The 20,883-nt window shown below is 44.2% G+C and overlaps 1 protein-coding gene across 1 annotated transcript in view; it reads right to left on the reverse strand.

The window, feature by feature from the left end:
- The window catches only part of LOC126092398 (sodium-dependent noradrenaline transporter-like), a 456,764-nt gene that overhangs the window by 199,224 nt on the left and 236,657 nt on the right, over positions 1 to 20,883 (reverse strand). The window contains exons 3-4 of the mRNA XM_049907971.1: positions 13,223 to 13,562; positions 1,577 to 1,710 (exon numbers count right to left, since the gene is read on the reverse strand). Coding sequence (XP_049763928.1) covers positions 1,577 to 1,710; positions 13,223 to 13,562 — 474 coding nt within the window. The remainder of the gene's footprint in view (positions 1 to 1,576; positions 1,711 to 13,222; positions 13,563 to 20,883) is intronic.

Genomic DNA, 20,883 nt, shown 5'->3' on the forward strand with positions numbered 1-20,883 from the left:
TCGGTGGCGCCTAGGTAGGATGGGAAGCTTCCGGCAACGAAGCCACTATCCGCGTTTCAGGAAGTATAACTTGCCCACTGCCTTTATCAGTAATTGGCAGTAACTGACGTTTAATATTTGGTTGATTTTTTTGTCTATAGCCGATGAGCCTTGTGCTTCTTTAGTGGTTAGTAGCGCTGTTCTGGCCATAACTATAAATAGTCGCTCGAAATACCGTATCCTTGGAAACATTAATATCTTCCTGTTTCAGAATAACGTATTAGTTCCTTTGAGGTTACAGTAAATACAGGAACTTCTCATCTGATAAGGAGTATCATTTGCATTTACAGTATTTGCTCCGTATCTTCCCGTCACGTCTTTAATAGCTGTATTACCCACTCTGACGTTCCAATCTCCACATACGTACTTCAAGCCCCTCTCATTTATTCAGTCATATACAACTGGATCTTTTCGTAATGATCTTCTTGAAAGTTCTTGGGTTTAATTTCTGATTATTATAATGGTAACATTCTTATTTGTGTGTTGTAGGCCACGTCCATTTTGACAGTTTTTAATTGACCAGTTTCGAATCTCGTACGAGGGGCGTTCAATAAGTAATGTAACACTTGTTTTTCTCGGACAGTTTCGACTGAAAAATGCAACATTTGTTGTGGGACATTACTTAATAATCCCGCTTCAGCTCCTATAGTTTCATGAACTTCCGATAGTCGGCGGCGCTATAAATAGGCTTCGAAGTGGCTTCTGTTAAGGATGTGCGTTCCAAGGAGAGAGCTGTCACTGCGTTTCTTTTGGCGGAAAACCAGAGCATCGGAGATACTCATAGCGCTTGCCGAATGTACACAGAGACCTGGCAGTGAACGAAAACGTGGTGAATCTATGGGCGATGCATTTGTCACCATCGCAACAAGGCCCCACGCAGGCGTGGCTCCTGGAGCGTTGGAACGTACGGAGACTCTCATTCAAATTGATCGACAGATCACAATCAAAAACCTCGCTGCTGAACTGGACATCTCTGTTGGTAGTGCTGACACACTCGTCCACCAGTTGGTGTTCTCAATGGTGTCTGCGTGGTGTGTTCCTTGCTGGGAACAGAAGACCACAAAGAGAATCCGTTTGACCCAATGAAAGATGCACTCTGCAGGACGTAGTATGCGGATGATAGGGTGGCTATTGATGCAACAAGACGTTGGTTCGGACGTGAACCGGTAGTGTAGTACCATGCAGTCATACAGGCCCTCCCAGTAAGGTGAGGTATTACAACTGCACTGAACAGAGATTCTGCTGAAAAATAAAGTTTGTTAGCCAGAAGATGGGAAACAATATGGTGTATTGGAATCCTGAATAAAACCAACCTGCTTTCAGAAAAAAATGTGCTGCATTACTAATTGAACATCACTGTACAAATAGGAACGAATTCGATTGCCTTAAACAGTCAGTAGTGAGACTGGAAATCATATTTAATTCTCCCGTGGGTATTCCACAAGGCGAGGACATTCTCCTGCCCTTACTTAAACAGAGTGACTCTCTACCAAGGAAAAAGCTATCAAACAGACACACTGTGAGACGAGGAGCTTACCTGAGGACTTGACGCCCTTGAAGAGCGAGAGGTAGAGCATCGTGTAGACGAGCAACAGGCACAGCACCAGCTGCCACTTGGGGTAGCCCATGGCGTGCAGCCCGTCACTCCACTGCATCTCCAGCACCGCGCGGCTGAGGGCAGACAACAGGCACAGGAACACCTGCTTAACTCCTGGCAATCCACTGTGATGTCCACGCAAAGACATGTCAATTTAGGTAAAACTTTGGTACATTATCTGATCAAAAGTGACCGGATACCCCTACGTAATTCTGCTAGACAAGCTCAAGTATTGTGGCATGAGTGGGACAGTGCACAAATGGTTTAATTCGTACCTAACTGGAAGAGTGCAGAAAGTTGAAATAAGGAGTTCTCATAATATGCAAAGATCAGCACATTCATCAAACTGGGGAACTATCAAGAATGGGGTTCCACAAGGGTCGGTCTTATGTCCTTTGTTGTTCTTAATATATATTAATGACTTGCCATTCTATATTCATGAAGAGGCAAAGTTAGTTCTCTTTGCTGATGATACAAGTATAATAATCACACCTGACAAACACGAATTAACTGATGAAATTGTCAATAATGTTATATTAACTTAATTATGTTGTTAAATTAAATTAATTATGTTATGTATTGGAAAATTTGACTCGTTCCACATCATTACGAAATATTGTATTCATGATCCAGGAAACTAGTATTAATCTAATCTAATCTAATCTAATTCGGAATTGACCTCTATATGTCATGACAGACGATGAACCCTATCATAAAGAAGTAACTATGAGGCATTGGCTTTTGGACAATAATATTCCTGCTCAGAGTGCCGACCTGAACCTAAGGAACACATCTGGGATAATTCAGAACGTTAACTTCGCTTCAGGCTCCAGCGTCCAACATCACTACCTTCTCAATTTTCAGCTGTTCAGCTACTGTTCGCTAGTTAATTATACGTTCCATACGTCATGTGAACGAATCTTTTGTCGAACAGATGTGGCACGAGTAAGTTTACAGAATGCGCTATGTGATCAAAAGTATCCGGACACCCCCCAAACTAGGTGCATTGTGCTGCCTCCTACTGCCAGGTACTCAATATCAGCAACCTCAGTAATCATTAGACATCGTGAGAGAGCAGAATGGGGCGCTCCGCGAAACACATGGTCTTCGAACGTGGTCAGGTGATAGGGTGTCACTTGTGTCATGCGTCTGTACGCGAGATTTCCACACTCACAAACATCTCTAAGTCCACTGTTTCCGATCTGATAGTGAAGTGGAAACGTGAAGGGACACATACAGCACAAAAGCGTACAGCCAGACCTCGTCTACTGACTGACAGAGACCGCCATCAGTTGAAGAGGGTCGAAATGTGAAATAGGCAGACATATATCCAGACCATCACACAGGAATCCCAAACTGCATCACGATTCACTGCAAGTACTACGACAGTTAGGTGGGAAGTGAGAAAACTTGGATTAGATGGTCGAGTGGCTGTTCATAAATCACACATCATGCTGGTAAATGCCAAACGACGCCTCGCTTGGTGTAAGGAGCGTAAACATTGAACGTTGAACAGTGGAAAAACGTTGTGTGGAGAGACGAATCACAGTACACAATGTGGCGACTCAATAGCAGGGTGTGGGTATGGCGAATGCCCGGTGAACGTCATCTGCGAGCGTGTGTAGTGCCAACAGTAAAATTCGGAGGCGGTGGTGTTATGGTGCGGTCGTGTTATTCATGGAGGGGGCTTGCATCCCTTGTTCTTTTGCGTGGCACTATCACAGCACAGACCTACATTGATGTTTTAAGCACCTTTTTGCTTCCCGCAATTTAAGACCAATTCAGGGATAGCGTTTGCATCTTTCAACACAGTGGAGCACCTGTTCATAATGCACGGCCCTGTAATGGGCTGACCAGGGCAGATTCCTGACCTAAATCCTATAGAACACTTCTTGGGATGTTTTGGAACGCCGACTTCGTGCCAGACCTCACCGACCGACATCGATACCTCTCCTCAGCGCAGCACTCCGTGAAAAATGGGTTGTGATTGCCTAAAAAACCTTTCAGCACATGATTGAGCTTACGCCTACGAGAGTGGAAGCTGTCATCAAGGCTAACGGTGGGCCAACACCGCACTGAATTCCAGCATTACTGATGGAGGGCACCACGAATTTGTAAGTCATTTGCAGCCAGGTGTCTGGATACTTTCGATCACACAGTGTATATAGAAATTCGTCAATGAAACAGAAGAAATTATCCAGGAGAAACGATTTTAAATTTGATTTCAACCTTGCTTTGCTACCTGTCAGACATTGAATGTTGTTGGATAAAATATCAAAATTTTTGCTGCTGCATATTGATCTCCTCTCTGAGCCACTGACAGCTTTAACAAGGGGTAATAAGGGTAATTTTCCTTCCAGTGTTGTAGGTATGTACATCACTGTTCTTCTCAAATTGTGATGAATTATTTATGACGAATTACATTAGCGGGAATATGTTTTGTGATGGCACGGTGAAAATGCCTAACTCCATGAAAAGGTACCTACGTGAAGTCCGTGGGTGAACACGACGTATTATTCTTACTGCTCGTTTTTGTGCAATCAATATTTCCTTTCTAAGTGATGACGTCCCCCAGAAATTATTCCGTACGTCATTACTGAGTGGAAATATGTAGAATATGTTGGGAGGTTGATACGTTAGTTTCCAAGATTAGTAATTATACGAAGAGCAAACGTACCTGAACTTCATTATTTAAGAAGCTTAGTAGTACACTTCTATCATTTCAAGTTTGCATCAATATGTACACCCAAAAATTGGATGCATTCTACCCTACTTACTGAGTCATGCTGATGTGCTACATCAGTTGATGGTATTACTCTATTTGTTGTAAAAATTGAAAGTAGTGTGTGTTTTTTTTTAATTTAGGGAGAGCCCATTTTCAGAGAACCACTTAATAATTGATCACAAAGTTTCATTTACTAACTCTCCTGTTCTTTCTCTCTGATGCGCTTTATTATAACACTAGTGATGTCTGTAAGAAATACATATATTGCTTGTCCAATGTTGTGTAGAATATCATCCGCATTTGTATGGAATAAGAGTGGATCCAAAATTGTTCCCCGTGGGGCTCCCTTTGCGATTTTTACCTTGTTCACTAACATTTGCTACCTTTCTAACATTGTCTGAATTTTTCAGGACAACATTTTGATTTCTTTTTGTCAAGTATGATTCAAACCAGTTGTGTGACAATCCACCAATTCCACAAAACGTGAGTTTTTCTAAGCGAGTGTCATGATCTACACAATTGAAGGACTGCCATTCCTCCACGGGCATTCAGACACCTCATTGAAAGTGTCCCCAATAGAGATAAAGCCATCATAAAGCCGAAGGTTGGACATAACCCATATTAATATCCACTAATAAGTGTAGAGATACTTTTGATCAGTGTAAGAGCAATCCAAATTTTGTCTGTATTCTAGTAAGATCACCACAGCTTCACAACAGCAGCAGTTACCAGGCTGCAGAAGCTGCAGCACTGTAGACAGCAACGTGATAGTATTTTATCAGTGCATACAGGTTATTTTCGTGTCGTCTTTTATGAACACCTGAGTTAGTGACACATTGTGCTTACATGTAACAAACCCCATAGCTCTGATGAGAACATGCCAGAGTGTCCACTAGATTTATAAAATTATACTAACCTGTTTTAACCTATGACCACATTAGACCTGTGGGCAACTCATGAAGAATGATAACAGCAGGATTTAATGCGTTCATGAGCGTGTAGACTAAATTCGAGATGTGTTAAGTAGGAATGAGATTAGACAATCTCGGTGCCAAGCAAGTTCTGCCTTGTTTCTGGTTTATTTATCTTAGTGCTATGACGCGATTTGGAACCGGTGGCATAATTCTTTGTGTAGCTGACTGCACAAACCTACATATATTAAGGGGATCGGAAAATAATGCACTTTTTAACAGCAAACTCAACCTGATAAACTGTTAATGAGATTTTATTTTTAACCAATATGGTAATAACCCTCGTTTGCCACAAACGTTTGCCATCTAGTGTGCATATCTTCAATGGTGGATAGTTAAAAATAGAGATGGCATTTTGACATAACCATATTTTAAGATTTTTTGACACTAAGCAAATGTTCTTGAATGGTCGTCCAAGGTTGGTTAGAAGTGTTTGACAGATCCCGAGTGTATAAATTTTCAATACTGTATCGATAAAAATCAACTGTTGCGTTTAATCCTAATGTATTTACGAAATTATAAGTTTCCAATACGCTGTGCTCTATACGGTCGATCCAGTGATGTCATTCCTCTGGGTACGTTATAGAATTTGTTGTGGCTGTCTGAACCATACCATTCTTCTAAAAGCCTGAAGTCAATTCCGTCTCTATTCTTAGAATTAATCTACCATATGTGTCCTATTAAGCCTTTGGCTATGGTATCATTGTGATTTCGAATGGTCCATCTTCCTTTGTGTAACAGAGGGTTGGTTGTGTTGAAACACTGTAAAATGTAATCTGATTTTTGTGTCTGCATTATTCTGGTAACTCAACAGTTGGATCTCAGTCCTCTACTGTAGTTTTGTATTTATTTCTCACAAATAAATAAAATACGAAAGAAGCGACCTAGAGTTTTATGCTAGCATTAGTTTGCTATCCCCAAAAGGTCGACAGACATACGTTTAATCGCAAACTACGTGCAATATTTAAACTTAAAACAGAAAATCTAGCAAAATAAGCCAATAATATCCACTCAAACTGCTCACAGTATTATGTTTCATCATTTAGACCCCTTAAAATCGAAAATATCAAAGGGGAATAACAACCCGTATTTGCCAGGAAACAGTAACACTTTCTCCAGAATGAGATTTTCACTCTGCAGCGGAGTGTGCGCTGATATGAAACTTCCTGGCAGATTAAAACTGTGTGCCCGACCGAGACTCGAACTCGGGACCTTTGCCTTTCGCGGGCAAGTGCTGTACCATCTGAGCTACCGAAACACGACTCACGCCCGGTCCTCACAGCTCTACTTCTGCCGGTATCTCGTCTCCTACCTTCCAAACTTTACAGATGCTCTCCTGCGAACCATGCAGAACTAGCACTCCTGAAAGAAAGGATATTGCGGAGACATGGCTTAGCCACAGCCTGGGGGATGTTTCCAGAATGAGATTTTCACTCTGCAGCGGAGTGTGTGCTGATATGAAACTTCCTGGCTGATTAAAACTGTGTGCCCGACCGAGACTCGAACGCGGGACCTTTGCCTTTCGCGGGCAAGTGCTCTACCATCTGAGCTACCGAAGCACGACTCACGCCCGGTCCTCACAGCTCTACAGGTCCCGAGTTCGAGTCTCGGTCGGGCACACAGTTTTAATCTGCCAGGAAGTTTCATATCAGCGCACACTCCGCTGCAGAGTGAAAATCTCATTCTGGAAACATCCCACAGGCTGTGGCTAAGCCATGTCTCCGCAATATCCTTTCTTTCAGGAGTGCTAGTTCTGCATGGTTCGCAGGAGAGCTTCTGTAAAGTTTGGAAGGTACCCCACAACAGGCCACTGCAATTCACCAACCCCATCCCAGGGTTATTGTGCGGTTCGGCCACCAGTGGAGCCAGGGAATGTCTCATACCACACAAGTGTAACTCCAAATGTTTGAGTGGTAGAGTAATTATGGTGTACGTGTTTGTGGGGACAATGTTTGCGCAGCAATCGTCGACATAGTGTAACTGAGGCGGAATAAGGAGAACCAGCGCGCATACGCCGATGCAGATGAAAAACCGTCTTAAAAACCATCCACAGGCTGGCCAGCACACCAGACCTCGACACTAATCCACCAAGCGGATTCGTGCCAGGGACCGGCACGCCTTCCCGCGGCTAGCCGGGCGGGTATGGTTGGTGTAGTGAACAATTACTGAAAAACTTCTAGCAACCGTTAAGTCAGTGAAGTTCGATGTTAGTACCACGACTGGAATCAGGACTAAAACTGAAACTAATGCGTAACTACATTAGCCAGACAGTAACACCAATTATATTTTTTTCCAGTGTGGACCTCGATGTACTGTCATCTCCTCCCATTAAATGGTGGTTTGCCTAGTGAACTACCACCGAAAAGCTTCTAAAAAGCGCTAGGTGATTGAAGTTAGATTTTCGGACCCACTGTTACTTCAACATTATTTGCAATAACAAATGCTGCCTCATCTCACAGGTAACACTGTCATCAAAATTAAGCTCATTTTACTTGAAATATGGTGACTTAATTGTGCAATACTGTAGCTAATAGTACATTTTGCTCACAAGTACCTAAGACTCCTTTTATAATCTATCATCACTCTTAACAAAAAAAAAAACTCAGATTGTTGATTTAAATCTGGAAATGCCTATAACTTCAAATATTTTTTTCTAGCAAAACGCTAAAATACGAAATACAATCAACTGGAGCAATATGGTACCATTTATTAGTGACAACTACAAAAACAACAAATATTTGTTAAGGCACACACTGCATGCAGTAGCTACATCACAAACACAACTCTCGCAAAATAAGCTAATAAAATCCTATCGAAAATGATCATATTATAAGTTCCACTGTTTTAGCCACCTGCAGTGCAGAACGGAAACTATCATGTGAGATGGCGCAAATAGGTCAGCAGCAATGCAGATATTATGCAGTTGCTATCAGCACTGGGTGGGAATGATGTGATTGGACAGTTGATGACAATGAAAGAGTTGGATTGGGAGAGCTAAATACATGTCGTGTAATTGACTTGGAAGCCTTCTAATTGGCCTATTTCCAAGAAAAGAGTGGGGCTCAGGAAGAGGGGAGGGAGGGAGGGAGGAGAAGGTAGGCTGAGGGCAGGCGGATGTGAGGGGGCAAGGGAGTGGGGAGGGGGAGATGACGGCAGCCAGTGGCTTAGGAAAGGGCGGCGTAGCTTAGGAGAGGGAAAGGGCATAATGACAAGCATTTGTCCTGTTCCGCCTTGCGTGTAGGCAACCAGTCATTCCAAGGTAAAATTTTGTGCAAAGTCGCTGTTGCATTCCTACTAGTACGTCTGCATGTTTTTTTAATCGTTACTTCTATTTAGCCAATATTCCTTAATAACCAACTTATTCTAAATTTACTGTAACTTTAAATATTAAGCAGTGTTATTTGTCGGTAGTTTCTTTGAAACGAGGTGAAACATACATTGAGGTGACAAAAGTCATGGAATACGCAGATGGTGACATGAAGTAGAAAAGAGCAGTGCACTGACAGAGTTGTCATTTGTTCTCAAGTGATTCATGTGGAAAGGTTTCCAACGTGATTATGGCCACACGACTGGAATTAATAGATTTTGAACAAGGAATGGTAGTTGGAGCCATACGCATAAGAGATTCGATTTCCGAAATCGTTAGGGAATTCAATATTCCGTGATTGATAGCGTCAAGACTGGGGCGAGAATGGCAAATGTCAGACATTATCTCTCATCACAGACAATACAGTGATCGACGGCCTTCACTTAACGATCGATAACAGTGGCGTCTGGGTAGAGTCGTCAGTGCTAACCGACTAGCAACACTGTGTGAAATAAATGCAGAAATCAATGTCCGACGTACGACGAATGTATCCATTAGGACATTATGGCGGACTATGACGTTAATGGGCTATGGCGGCAGACGTTAGATTTGGAGTGTCTCTGCTAACAGCGTGACATCGCCTACAGCACCTGTATTGATCTCATGACCATAAAAGTTGGACCCTAAATGACGGTAAAACTGTAGCCTGGTCAGATAAGCCCCGATATCAATTGATAAGAGCTGATGGTATGGACTGAGTGTGGCGAAGACCCCACGAAGCAATAGACCCAAGTTATCAACTAGGAACTGTGCGAACTGGTGCTGGTTCCATAATGATGTGGCCTGTTTTTACATCGAATGGACTGGACCCTCTTGTCCAACCGAACGGATCATTGACTGGGAATGGTTATGTTCGGCTACTTGGAGACCATTTGCAGCTATTTGTGGACTTCATGTAGCCAAAAGCCGATATAATTTTTACGGATGACAATGCACATGTCACCAGGGGCACAATTGTGCCCGATTAGTTTGAAGAACATTCTGGACAGCTCGATCGAATGATCTGGCCGCCACATGAATCCCATCAAACATTTATCAGACGTAATCTAGAGGTCAGTTTGTGTACAAAACCCTGCATCGACAACACTTTTGAAATCATGAATGAATGTAGAGGAAGCATGGCTGAGCCGGCCGTTGTGGCCGAGATGTTCTAGGCGCTTCCGTCCGGAACCGCGGGGCTGCTACGGTCGCAGGTTCGAATCCTGCCTCGGCGCAGTGGCCGTGCGGTTCTAGGCGCTACAGTCTGGAGCCGAGCGACCGCTACAGTCGCAGGTTCGAATCCTGCCTCGGGCATGGATGTGTGTGATGTCCTTAGGTTAGTTAGGTTTAGTTAGTTCTAAGTTCTAGGCGACTGATGACCTCAGAAGTTAAGTCGCATAGTGCTCAGAGCCATTTGAAACATTTGAACCTGCCTCGGCCATGGATCTGTGTGATGTCCTTAGGTTAGTTAGGTTTAAGTAGTTCTAAGTCTAGGGGACTGATGACCACAGATGTTAAGTCCCAGTGTACTCAGAGCCACTGGAACCATTTTTAAGCAGCATGGCTGAGTAGTTCTATAGGGGATTTGCAATGAATTGCTGAGTCCATGGCACATCGAGATGCTGCACTATGCTGGACAAAAGGAGGTCCGACAAGATATCAGGAGTTATCCAATGACTTTTCTCACGTCATTGTAAATTGCTCTGCGTATTAGACTGGATATCAGTGGAATTTTATTTGTGTTATATTTTTACACAAATTGAGTACAAGCTTGATTTCTGAAGCAGTTTAATTTACACTTATTTTTAAAGAAGTTACGTTTCTTGCATTCTGATCAAGGGGATCCACTGGTATGTCGAGAGATTGTAAAATACTTTGTTTTCAATACTTTATCGATGTTGGAATGCCGAAGTGGCCGTGCGGTTAGAGGCGCTGCAGTCTGGAACCGCAAGACCGCTACGGTCGCAGGTTCGAATCCTGCCTCGGGCATGGATGTTTGTGATGTCCTTAGGTTAGTTAGGTTTAACTAGTTCTAAGTTCTAGGGGACTAATGACCTCAGAAGTTGAGTCCCATAGTGCTCAGAGCCATTTGAACCATTTTTTTTGATGTTGGAATTTCATATTAGGCACTCCCTTTCGATATACAGGGTGGCGCACGAAATGTGTTACCAATTGTTTCTTTCACAATTTACGACGCACATTGGATATCCCGCTGGGATCTCTACAGCAGTACCAGCAGCGCTTGGAAAAACAAATGAGTTACGAAATGACGTGTAATTCATGATACTGCCGCTAGGAGACTAGTAAGCAGCAACGGCTGACAATGGAAGACTGACGACACAGCAACGATCGGCAATTGTGTTAGTTTTTCATGAAACGAAAAGCCTTGTAACTCAGAGGCGTTTTCGACAACAGTTTAACACACGATGGGTCCCTTGCAAGAAGACCATCCACAGGTTGTACGATAAATTTGTACAAGAAGGAACAGTACTGGAAGCGAAGCGACCTCGGCCTAAGCCTGTTTGTTCGCCGGAGAATATTGAAGCGGTACGAGTTGCTGTACAGAGAAGTCCCGGAAAATCGTGTTGAAAGGCAACAATGCAACTGGGAATATCCAGACGCTCCGTTCAACGCATTCTTAAAAGTGACCTCCATATGTACCCATACAAGATGACATTATAAGAAACTAACTATGATGAATTGGAACAAATGCATTGAGAAGCTATAAGAAAATGGTGGGGCCAAAAAAAGAATTTTGAAAGAGGATATGAACAAAAAAAGTAGAGATTTTTGAAAGTCAGATTGCGTTGCGCTAAAAATATTGTGTGTCAGTTTAAGCACAGTCATGTATAAATTGTTCTAAGGGGACGTTTCATATGGCGACCAGAACAATAAGAAGGGACTAATAACAGTAACTGCATATATAATTTTCTTTTCAAGTACTTGGTAATTTTTTGTAGAATTCGTTTTTGTGGTGCACCACTTTAATTACATAGACATTAAGATGTGAATATACATTTCCCTTATCTGCATTGTTGTTTTTACTGTAATATTTTTTCTGCTTGAGCTATGTCATGTTTAGGTATAAGTTACTGCTGTTTGCCAGGCATAGTGTTACTGAATTTGACTTTGTGTTACTCTGATAAGCCAGTTTACTACTGATTTATTTTTCTTGTTTGCTGCTCATTGCCTTATATTAGTTGTAATACTGGTGCTTGCTTTGCCAATTTGAATTTTTTTGTCATTGCTGTTCGTGTTAATTGTTTTTGCTGCTGCATTGCCTCGTCCCTTAGTTTAGCATCTGCGATCAGTAGATTTAAGTTAGCTTAAGAGGGGGTAGACTATATAAGAAACTAACTATGATGAATTGGAAGAAATGCATTGAGAAGCTATAAGAAAATGGTGGGGCCAAAAAAAGAATTTTGAAAGAGGATATGAACAAAAAAAGTAGAGATATTTGAAAGTCAGATTGCGTTGCGCTAAAAATATTGTGTGTCAGTTTAAGCACAGTCATGTATAAATTGTTCTAAGGGGACGTTTCAACCTGTGCACAGCTTACTGAAGAACGCAAGCAGCAGAGACTACTGTTTGCTCAGTGGGCAGCGGAGAGGGAAGAAACTCTCAACGATGTTTGGTTTTCAGACGAGGCGCATTTTCATTTAGACGGTGTGGTTAACAAACAAAATGTACGCTTTTGGACCACTGGAAACCCACAAGTGCTTCATGAACGACAGCATTATGCTCCGAGGATTACAGCGTGGGCAGCAATTTCCAGTCACGGACTTATTGGACCCTTTTTCTTTGAAGAAACTGTAAACAGCGAGCGTTATTTGAGCATGCTTTGCAATAGATTCATTCCACAGTTTCTTCCTACTGCCTGGCCCTTCAACACGCAGTGGTTCATGCAAGATGGAGCAAGGCCACATACTGCAAACACTGTGTTGGAGTTTTTACACGAGCATTTCGACATGTGGATCATTTCACTCAGTTTTCCAGGTCGCTTCAGTGACGGACAAAATTGGCCCCCCCCAATAGTCCGGACCTCAATCCATGTGACTTTTTTCTTTGGGGATACCTAAAGGAAAAAATTTTCCCGAAACGTCCACGTGATTTAAAGGAGCACAGAAGACTTATTCTTCAAGCTTGCAGTGAAATTACGGAATGCATGTCCCGTAGGGTAATCACTAACTTCAGTGTTCGTCTGAAGGAAGTTAGGAAACGAAATGGTGGACATATTGAGCATATGCTGAGTTAGAACAAATCTCCATGGACGGCTCTTCATTGTAGTATATGTTCCTTTCAGATTGTATTGACAATAAAGTTTATATTCAAAAACAAAATGGTAACACATTTCGTGCGCCACCCTGTACATATTTACAGTTGGGCTTCCCTCTGTCCCTCCCAGTCTGCTAGGATATTTGGCTGAAAAGAAAACGAAATTCTGCAACAACCCACCCTGCTATCTTAAGTTGGAAATGGAGGACATTAAAAAAATCCGAAACTGTCATCAAGACTAGTGTACGGTAGGCTAGGAGAGCACTCACTGGAAGTATTCGGAGGCTGGAGAGTGCGGCAGCCTGGCGACGGCGGCCGCGGCGGCTGCGGAGGCGGCGGTGGAGGCGTTGGCGGCGGCGGCGACGGCGGCGGCGGGGGCGGACGAGTTGGCGGCGGCGGCTGCGGCGGCGGCGGCGGCGGAGGCGGCCACCTGGGCGCGCGACCCCGCGCTGGAGTCCCAGCACCACTCGGTGTTCCACGAGTTGTTGCAGTGCAGCCACGGCAGCTCGGGCGCCGCGCTCGCCACCAGGAAGTACAGCGCCCAGCCGATGATGACGTTGTAGTAGAACGACACGTAGAACGCCACCAGCACCGCGCAGAAGCCCACGCCTGCCACACACCCACACACCTGAACTCTGCCGCTACAGTTACTTTCCTGCTACGTCACAATTAAGGTTTATTAGAGAACAAGGGTCGTTCAATAAGTAATGTCTCACATTTTTTAAAAAAGCCATTAATATACAGAGACAAAAGTCCTTGTTGGTGCTTCACATTTGGTGTTCTGTGCGCCGGTGAAGTTTCGAGCCGTTCTGGCAGATGGCAGAGCCGTAGTACACCGTCAAAAACGCAGTTCCAGAAGGCTTTTGATACCGTTCCTCACAAGCGACTATTAATCAAATTGCGTGCATATGGAGTATCGTCTCAGTTGTGTGACTGGATTCGTGATTTCCTCTCAGAGAGGTCACAGTTCGTAGTGATAGACGTTAAGTCATCGAGTAGAATTGAAGTGATATTCCGCAAGGTAGTGTCATAGGCCCTTTGCTGTTCCTGATTTACATAAATGATCTAGGCGATAATCTGAGCAGCCCCCTTAGATTCTTTGCAGATGACGCTGTAATTTGTCCGGCCATCCTCATTTAGGTTTTCCGTGATTTCCCTAAATCGCTCCAGGCGAATGCCGGGATGGTTCCTTTCAAAGGGCACGGCCGACTTCCTTCCCCGTCCTTCCATAATCCGATGAGACCGATGACCTCGCTGTCTGGTCTCCTTCCCCAAAACCAACCAACCAACCAACCAACGCTGTAATTTACCGTCTAGTAAAATCATCAATTGCAATTACAAAACGATCTCGAGAGAATTGGCACTAATCAAAGAAAAGTGCGATGTCATCCACATTGGTGCTAAAAGAAATCCGATAAATTTTGAATATACCATAAATCGCACAAATATAAGGGCTGTTAATTCGACTAAATACCTAGGAATTACAATTAGGAGCAACTTAAATTGGAAAGACCACATAGATAATATTGTGGGCGAGGCGAAACAAAGACTGCGCTTTGTTGGCTGTCGATGCGGCAAACCCACTAAAGAGACAGCCTACATTACACTTGTCCGTCCTCTGCTGGAATATTGCTGAGCTGTGTGGGATCCTTACCAGGTAGGATTGACGGAGGACATCGAAAAAGTGCAAAGAAGGGCAGCTCGTTTCGTGTTATCGCGCACCTACGTAGGGAGAAAAGATCATCATAATAAAATAAGAGAAATCAGAGCTCGAACGGAAAGATTTAGGTGTCCCTTTTTCCTACGCGCCATTCGAGAGTGTTATGGTAGAGAAGAAGTACGAAAATGGTTCGATGAACCCTCTGCCAGGCACTTTAGTGTGAATTGCAGAGTAACCATGTAGATGTAGATGTAGATGTACATACGACTCACGTTACAAGCATCGTGCTGTTATTGAATTCTTGTGCGGAGGAAAAGAAACGGTGGTGAACATCCATAAACATTTGTGTGCAGTGTATGGCGATGCTGCAGTTGATGGGAATAGAGTTGGACGATGGGTAAAGAAAGTTACAGTCCTAGGAAATGCAGAAACAGAGCTCCATGATTAGCCACGCTCGGGAGATCCTGTCACAGCTACTGTTCCAGACATGCTGAATCGTGCGGATGCCATTATTCGTGCCGACCGGCGTATCGCAACTCAACAATTGACTCTACAGTTATCGGTCAGCAATGGACGTGCGTCTGCAATGATCGAGGCTCTCGGATATTCAAAGAGGTGCTCATGACAGGTTCCACGAATGCGCACAGCGGACCACAAGGTTCAAAGGAAGACCATTTCATCTGAATTGTTGGAGCGTTTTGAGACCGATGGAGAGGCTTTCCTGCCACGGATCTTAACAGGTGGGTGCACCACTTTGCGCCAGAAACAAAAAGGCAGTCCATGGAGTAGCATCATCGCCATTCACCACAAAAGAAGAAATTCAAGACAACTCCCTCTGCCAGAAAAGTCATGGTGATAGTCTTCAGGGATTGTGATGGCGTCATTCTCACGGATGTGATACCAAGAGGGTTAACCATCAATTCAGACGCATATGTGAAGACTTTTCTCCGGCGTGTTCGATCGGACAAGATTCCAGCAGAAATCTTGCTCCAACACGATAATGCGCGCCCACAAACAAGTCTGAGAATCCGGGAACACATCGCCAAAGTGGGTTGGACATCATTGCTCATCCACCCTACAGTCCAGACCTGGCACCCTTTCTTTGGGCCGCTTGAAGATTCTCTTCGGGGAACACACTTTCAAGGTGACGAGTTTGTCAGTCACGCAGTGAAAACATGGCTACGCCTACAGGACAAGAGCTTTTACCAGCAGGGAATACATGCTTTTCCACAACGTTGGCGTACGGCTCTAGAACGTGATGGAGATTACGTAGAAAAGTAGGACATGACATGGACAAGACATGTTAACGTATATTTCACTATATTCGGACGCTTAACAGTAAATATGCGCCGAGAAAAAAATGTGGGGTATTACTTATTGGTCGACCCTCGTATTACGTCTCTACAGCAACGACGACTTACTTAAGTCAAGACCCCAACCGTTCCATGTATCTGTTTCCAAAATTCAGAGCTAACTTTCGAAGAAAAAAGTAGCATTAGAACTAGGAGACTCGAAAATGATAAGAAATTCTACAAACTGCAAGCTACATTTAACAAAGAATTATTTTCTATTTCTCGTGTGATGGGCCGCCCATATGGATGGGCTCATGACCCAGCCTGCAACACCATAGCTGGGTGAAGACGAACATTTTACAGTCTGACCATTCTTGCCAACAACAGCAAATGAGACAGTTCGTGAGTCCACAGGCAGAGCTCACAACCCACAGAAAGCTGAGTATAGGTCCAATTTCACAGCCCGACGGGTCCACCAATCTGCTTGCTGACTCGTCTCACTGTGTGTGGGCAACAGCGACTCTTTGGTGTTCTCTACGTGGCTGTATTGTGGGCTGGTAGGTGGTGGTCGATGGTAGCAGACAGAGGTCGAACCGACAGACCCGGAACACAGACCCAACCATGGACATTCATTCACCCAAGGATGAACAGGTCGGGGAGGGGGGGGGGGGGGGTGGGGCGTTGAGCGTGGCTTATAGTGAGTGAAGTATCTAGGGATAACCCTGGATGTGAAACAAACATGGACCCCTCATATAAAGAATATGTACTGGATATACATCAGTTTAATAACACCTACAATCACTTATGGGGCTACAGTATGGTGGAATGAAGCAGAATAAAAGATGGTTGCTAAGGAGCTCGACAAGGTGTAGAGATCAGCCTGCCATAATGGGCAATGTTAGCAATACACCAAATGTTCAGATGGAGACCATGCTGGACGTGCCCCCTTTACATCTTTGGGTTACAACGGAGGCAGCGAGAGGGGAATTCAGGTTAAGAGCTAGAAAAAGCTGGAAATCATTATTTTTGTGTGGTTTTCACGATATCCTAATGAATGTGGTAAATATAGGGACTGTCGGGGAAATATCAGCAGCCTACACAGTAACTCTCAGCTGCTTCAACAAACCTTCCAATGTAACAATTGGAAATAGCGAGCAATGGAAAAATAAACCACGATACCGTTCAGGTGACATAGTTTGGCACTGGGGCCGCGGTATACAAGATGCACTTTCACTACAGATCACAGTCTCTCTAGGGAAGCTGGCCACGGTATTCCAGGCAGAAGTACTGCTATCACGGTGTGCGGGGAGGTCAATCTACGCACGTGCTACAAGGATCGTGGCCTCCACGTTTATTCAGACAGCCAAGCAGCTCTGAAATGTTATCAACCTCTTCAACGAGATCAAAACATCGTCGCCGAATCCCAGGAATCCATTGAGAATCTAGGGGAAAGCAACAGGCTGTGCTGTGGGTCCCTAGTCACGTGGGTAATACAGGCAACGAACAAGCTGGAAGGCTGGCCAGGACAGGGACAACTACTGCAATTTTTGAACCGGAACCTGACATGACTATTACAAAGGTGCTTATAAAGTCTGAACTACATGGCTGTATCAAAAGGTAGCACATAAGACTTTGGACTAAGACCGAAAAACAGAAACATGGCGAGCTAATTTTTGTAACGTACTTACTACCCAGGCGGGGATGAACCACTAGGTGCTTTTAGGGACAGACAGAAATTCAGACATAAAGCCAAGAATCGCCAACAAAGAACAAACAAAACCTGAATAGCAAACCGGGAGAAATAGCCTCCAACAAGCGTGTCTCAGTATGTGGAAAGTAATGTCGGGAACTGGGATACATCACAAGTGACCTAGGAACGCGCGCACTTTACACATTGCCTACGCCGCCAGAGGGTCTTACCAACTCACGCAGAGTCCACGCCACCTGCCATGCGACCTTGAAACTAGTTGTCAGACGATAGTAAACTAATGATGCGGTATCCCTGTTTAAGGATTTCTGCAGTCCAGGCCTGAGCGGGAGGCCAATTAAACACACGTTAAGTTTAATGACTAGCCCGCCTACGTAACTGCATGACCAGCGTGGCTGACTGCCATACAGCGGCCCCGGTTCGCTTCCTGGTTATCGCAAGGAAGTTTTCGTTGGTGGGAGGACTGAAACAGGGTACGCTCAGCTCGTGATGCCTATTGAGGAGATACGTGACCGAGTGGTAGCAGCCCCAGGTCTACTAAGGTTGCAACGGCCATGAGAGCGATGGGCTGACCCCCAGTACTCTGTACCGCATCGCAATGACGTCAGTGTCAGAAGATGACACGGCGGTCGGTCGGTCCCAGTTGGCCCGTCTGTGGCCAAATCGACGGTGCTTATTACTATAAAGTTTTTAGCTTGCCAGAGGAACTTCAAGAAACCTTTATACGCGTTGGGAATAGACAAAGAAGCACCGAAGTGTAGTCAATGTAGTGAAGAGGATGAAACAGCACAACATTTAATGTTCCACTGCAAAATAATGGAGACCAAAAGACATAAAATTATTGAATCAATAAAGCCTGAAGGGACTGTGTCTAAAAATGGCATAGTAAAGGAAATATTACTTCAAGGTTACTGGCTGGCGTTACTAGAATGGCATGGAGAGATATGGCACACTAAACGTAGTTTCAGTGTGGGCAACAGGGCACTAAGTACACTGTTGTTTTACCTTCCTGATGAAATCACATTCATTCTTTTTGTTTATGTGAGACCTTTGCTTCGGTAAACTATAGTTCTTTTTTAGTTATCATCTCAGCGTGACAATTACAACCTACGTCCTAAATTATTTCTTGCTGGACGTATCCCAATCTCTGTCTTTCTCTACAGTTTTTACCCTTTACAGATCCCTCAAGTGCCACGGAAGCTATTCTCTAATGTCATAGAGGTGGTTCTGTCATCCTGTCCATTCCTCTTATCTGTGTTTTCCATTTATTTCTTTCCTCGCCGATTCTGTGGAGAACATCCTCATTCCTTACCTAATTAGTCCCCTGTTTTTCCGTAGCCTTATATTTCAAATGCTTCGATTCTCTTCTGTTCCAGTTTTTCTACAGCCCATGTTTCACTTCCATACAATGCTGTGCTCCAAACATACATTCTCAGAAATTTCTTCCTCAAACTTTCTTTTCGATAAACACTATTGAGGAAATCTAGAGAACCGACATCTGAAGCTGACTGCCGAACAATTCCGCTGCCGCCAACATACAGGGTGTTACAAAAAGGTACGGCCAAACATTCAGGAAACATTCCTCACGCACAAATAAAGAAAAGATGTTATGTGAACATGTGTCCGGAAACGCTTGATTTCCATGTTAGAGCTCATTTTAGTTTCGTCAGTATGTACTGTACTTCCTCGATTCACCGCCAGTTGGACCAATTGAAGGAAGGCAATGTTGACTTCGGTGCTTGTGTTGACATGTGACTCATTGCTCTACAGTACTAGCATCAAGCACATCAGTACGTAGCATCAACAGGTTAGTGTTCATCACGAACGTGGTTTTGCAGTCAGTGCAATGTTTAAAAATGCGGAGTTGGCAGATGCCCTTTGATGTATGGATTAGCACGGGGAAATAGCCGTGGCGCGGTACGTTTGTATCGAGACAGATTTCCAGAATGAAGGTGTCCCGACAGGAAGACGTTCGAAGCAATTGATCGGTGTCTTAGGGAGCACGGAACATTCCAGCCTATGACTCGCGACTGGGGAAGACCTAGAACGACGACGACACCTGCAATGGACGAGGCAATTCTTCGTGCAGTTGACGATAACCCTGATGTCAGCGTCAGAGAAGTTGCTGCTGTACAAGGTAACGTTGACCACGTCACTGTATGGAGAGTGCTACGGGAGAACCAGTTGTTTCCGTACCATGTACAGCGTGTGCAGGCACTATCAGCAACTGATTGGCCTCCACGGGTACACTTCTGCGAATGGTTCATCCAACAATGTGTCAATCCTCATTTCAGTGCAAATGTTCTCTTTACGGATGAGGCTTCATTCCAAGGTGATCAAATTGTAAATTTTCACAATCAACATGTGTGGGCTGACGAGAATCCGCACGCAATTGTGCAATCACGTTCAACACAGATTTACTGTGAACGTTTGGGCAGGCATTGTTGGTGATGTCTTGATTGGGCCCCATGTTCTTCCACCTACGCTCAATGGAGCACGTTATCATGATTTCATACGGGATACTCTACCTGTGCTGCTAGAACATGTGCCTTTACAAGTACGACACAACATGCGGTTCATGCACGATGGAGCTCCTGCACATTTCAGTCGAAGTGTTCTCAACGACAGATTCGGTGACCGATGGATTGGTAGAGGCGGACCAATTCCATGGCCTCCACGCTCTCTGACCTTAACCCTCTTGACTTTCATTTATGGGGGCATTTGAAAGCTCTTGTCTACGCAACCCCGGTACCAAATGTAGAGACTCTTCGTGCTCGTATTATGGGCGGCTGTGATACAATACGCCATTCTCCAGGGCTGCATCAGCGCATCAGGGATTCCATGCGACGGAGCTTGGATGCATGTATCCTCGCTAACGGAGGACATTTTGAACATTTCCTGTAACAAAGTGTTTGAAGTCACGCTGGTACGTTCTGTTTCTGTGTGTTTCCATTCCATGATTAATGTGATTTGAAGAGAAGTAATAAAATGTGCTCTAGCATGGAAAGTAAGCGTTTCCGGACACATGTCCACATAACATTTTTTTTTTTTGTGTGTGAGGAATGTTTCCTGAAAGTTTGGCCGTACTTTTTTGTAACACCCTGTATATCGCGCGTAAGAACCACGAAGATAGGATACGAGAACTTACCGCCCATACGGAGGTGTACAGACAGTCGTTTTTATGTCACTCTATTTGCGAGTGGAACAGGAGGGGAAATAGCAAGTAGTGGTACAGGGTAGTATCCGCATCGTACGGTGGCTTGCGGAATA

This window comes from Schistocerca cancellata, chromosome 7 (assembly GCF_023864275.1).
Source record: "Schistocerca cancellata isolate TAMUIC-IGC-003103 chromosome 7, iqSchCanc2.1, whole genome shotgun sequence".
NCBI classification, from domain to species: domain Eukaryota; kingdom Metazoa; phylum Arthropoda; class Insecta; order Orthoptera; family Acrididae; genus Schistocerca; species Schistocerca cancellata.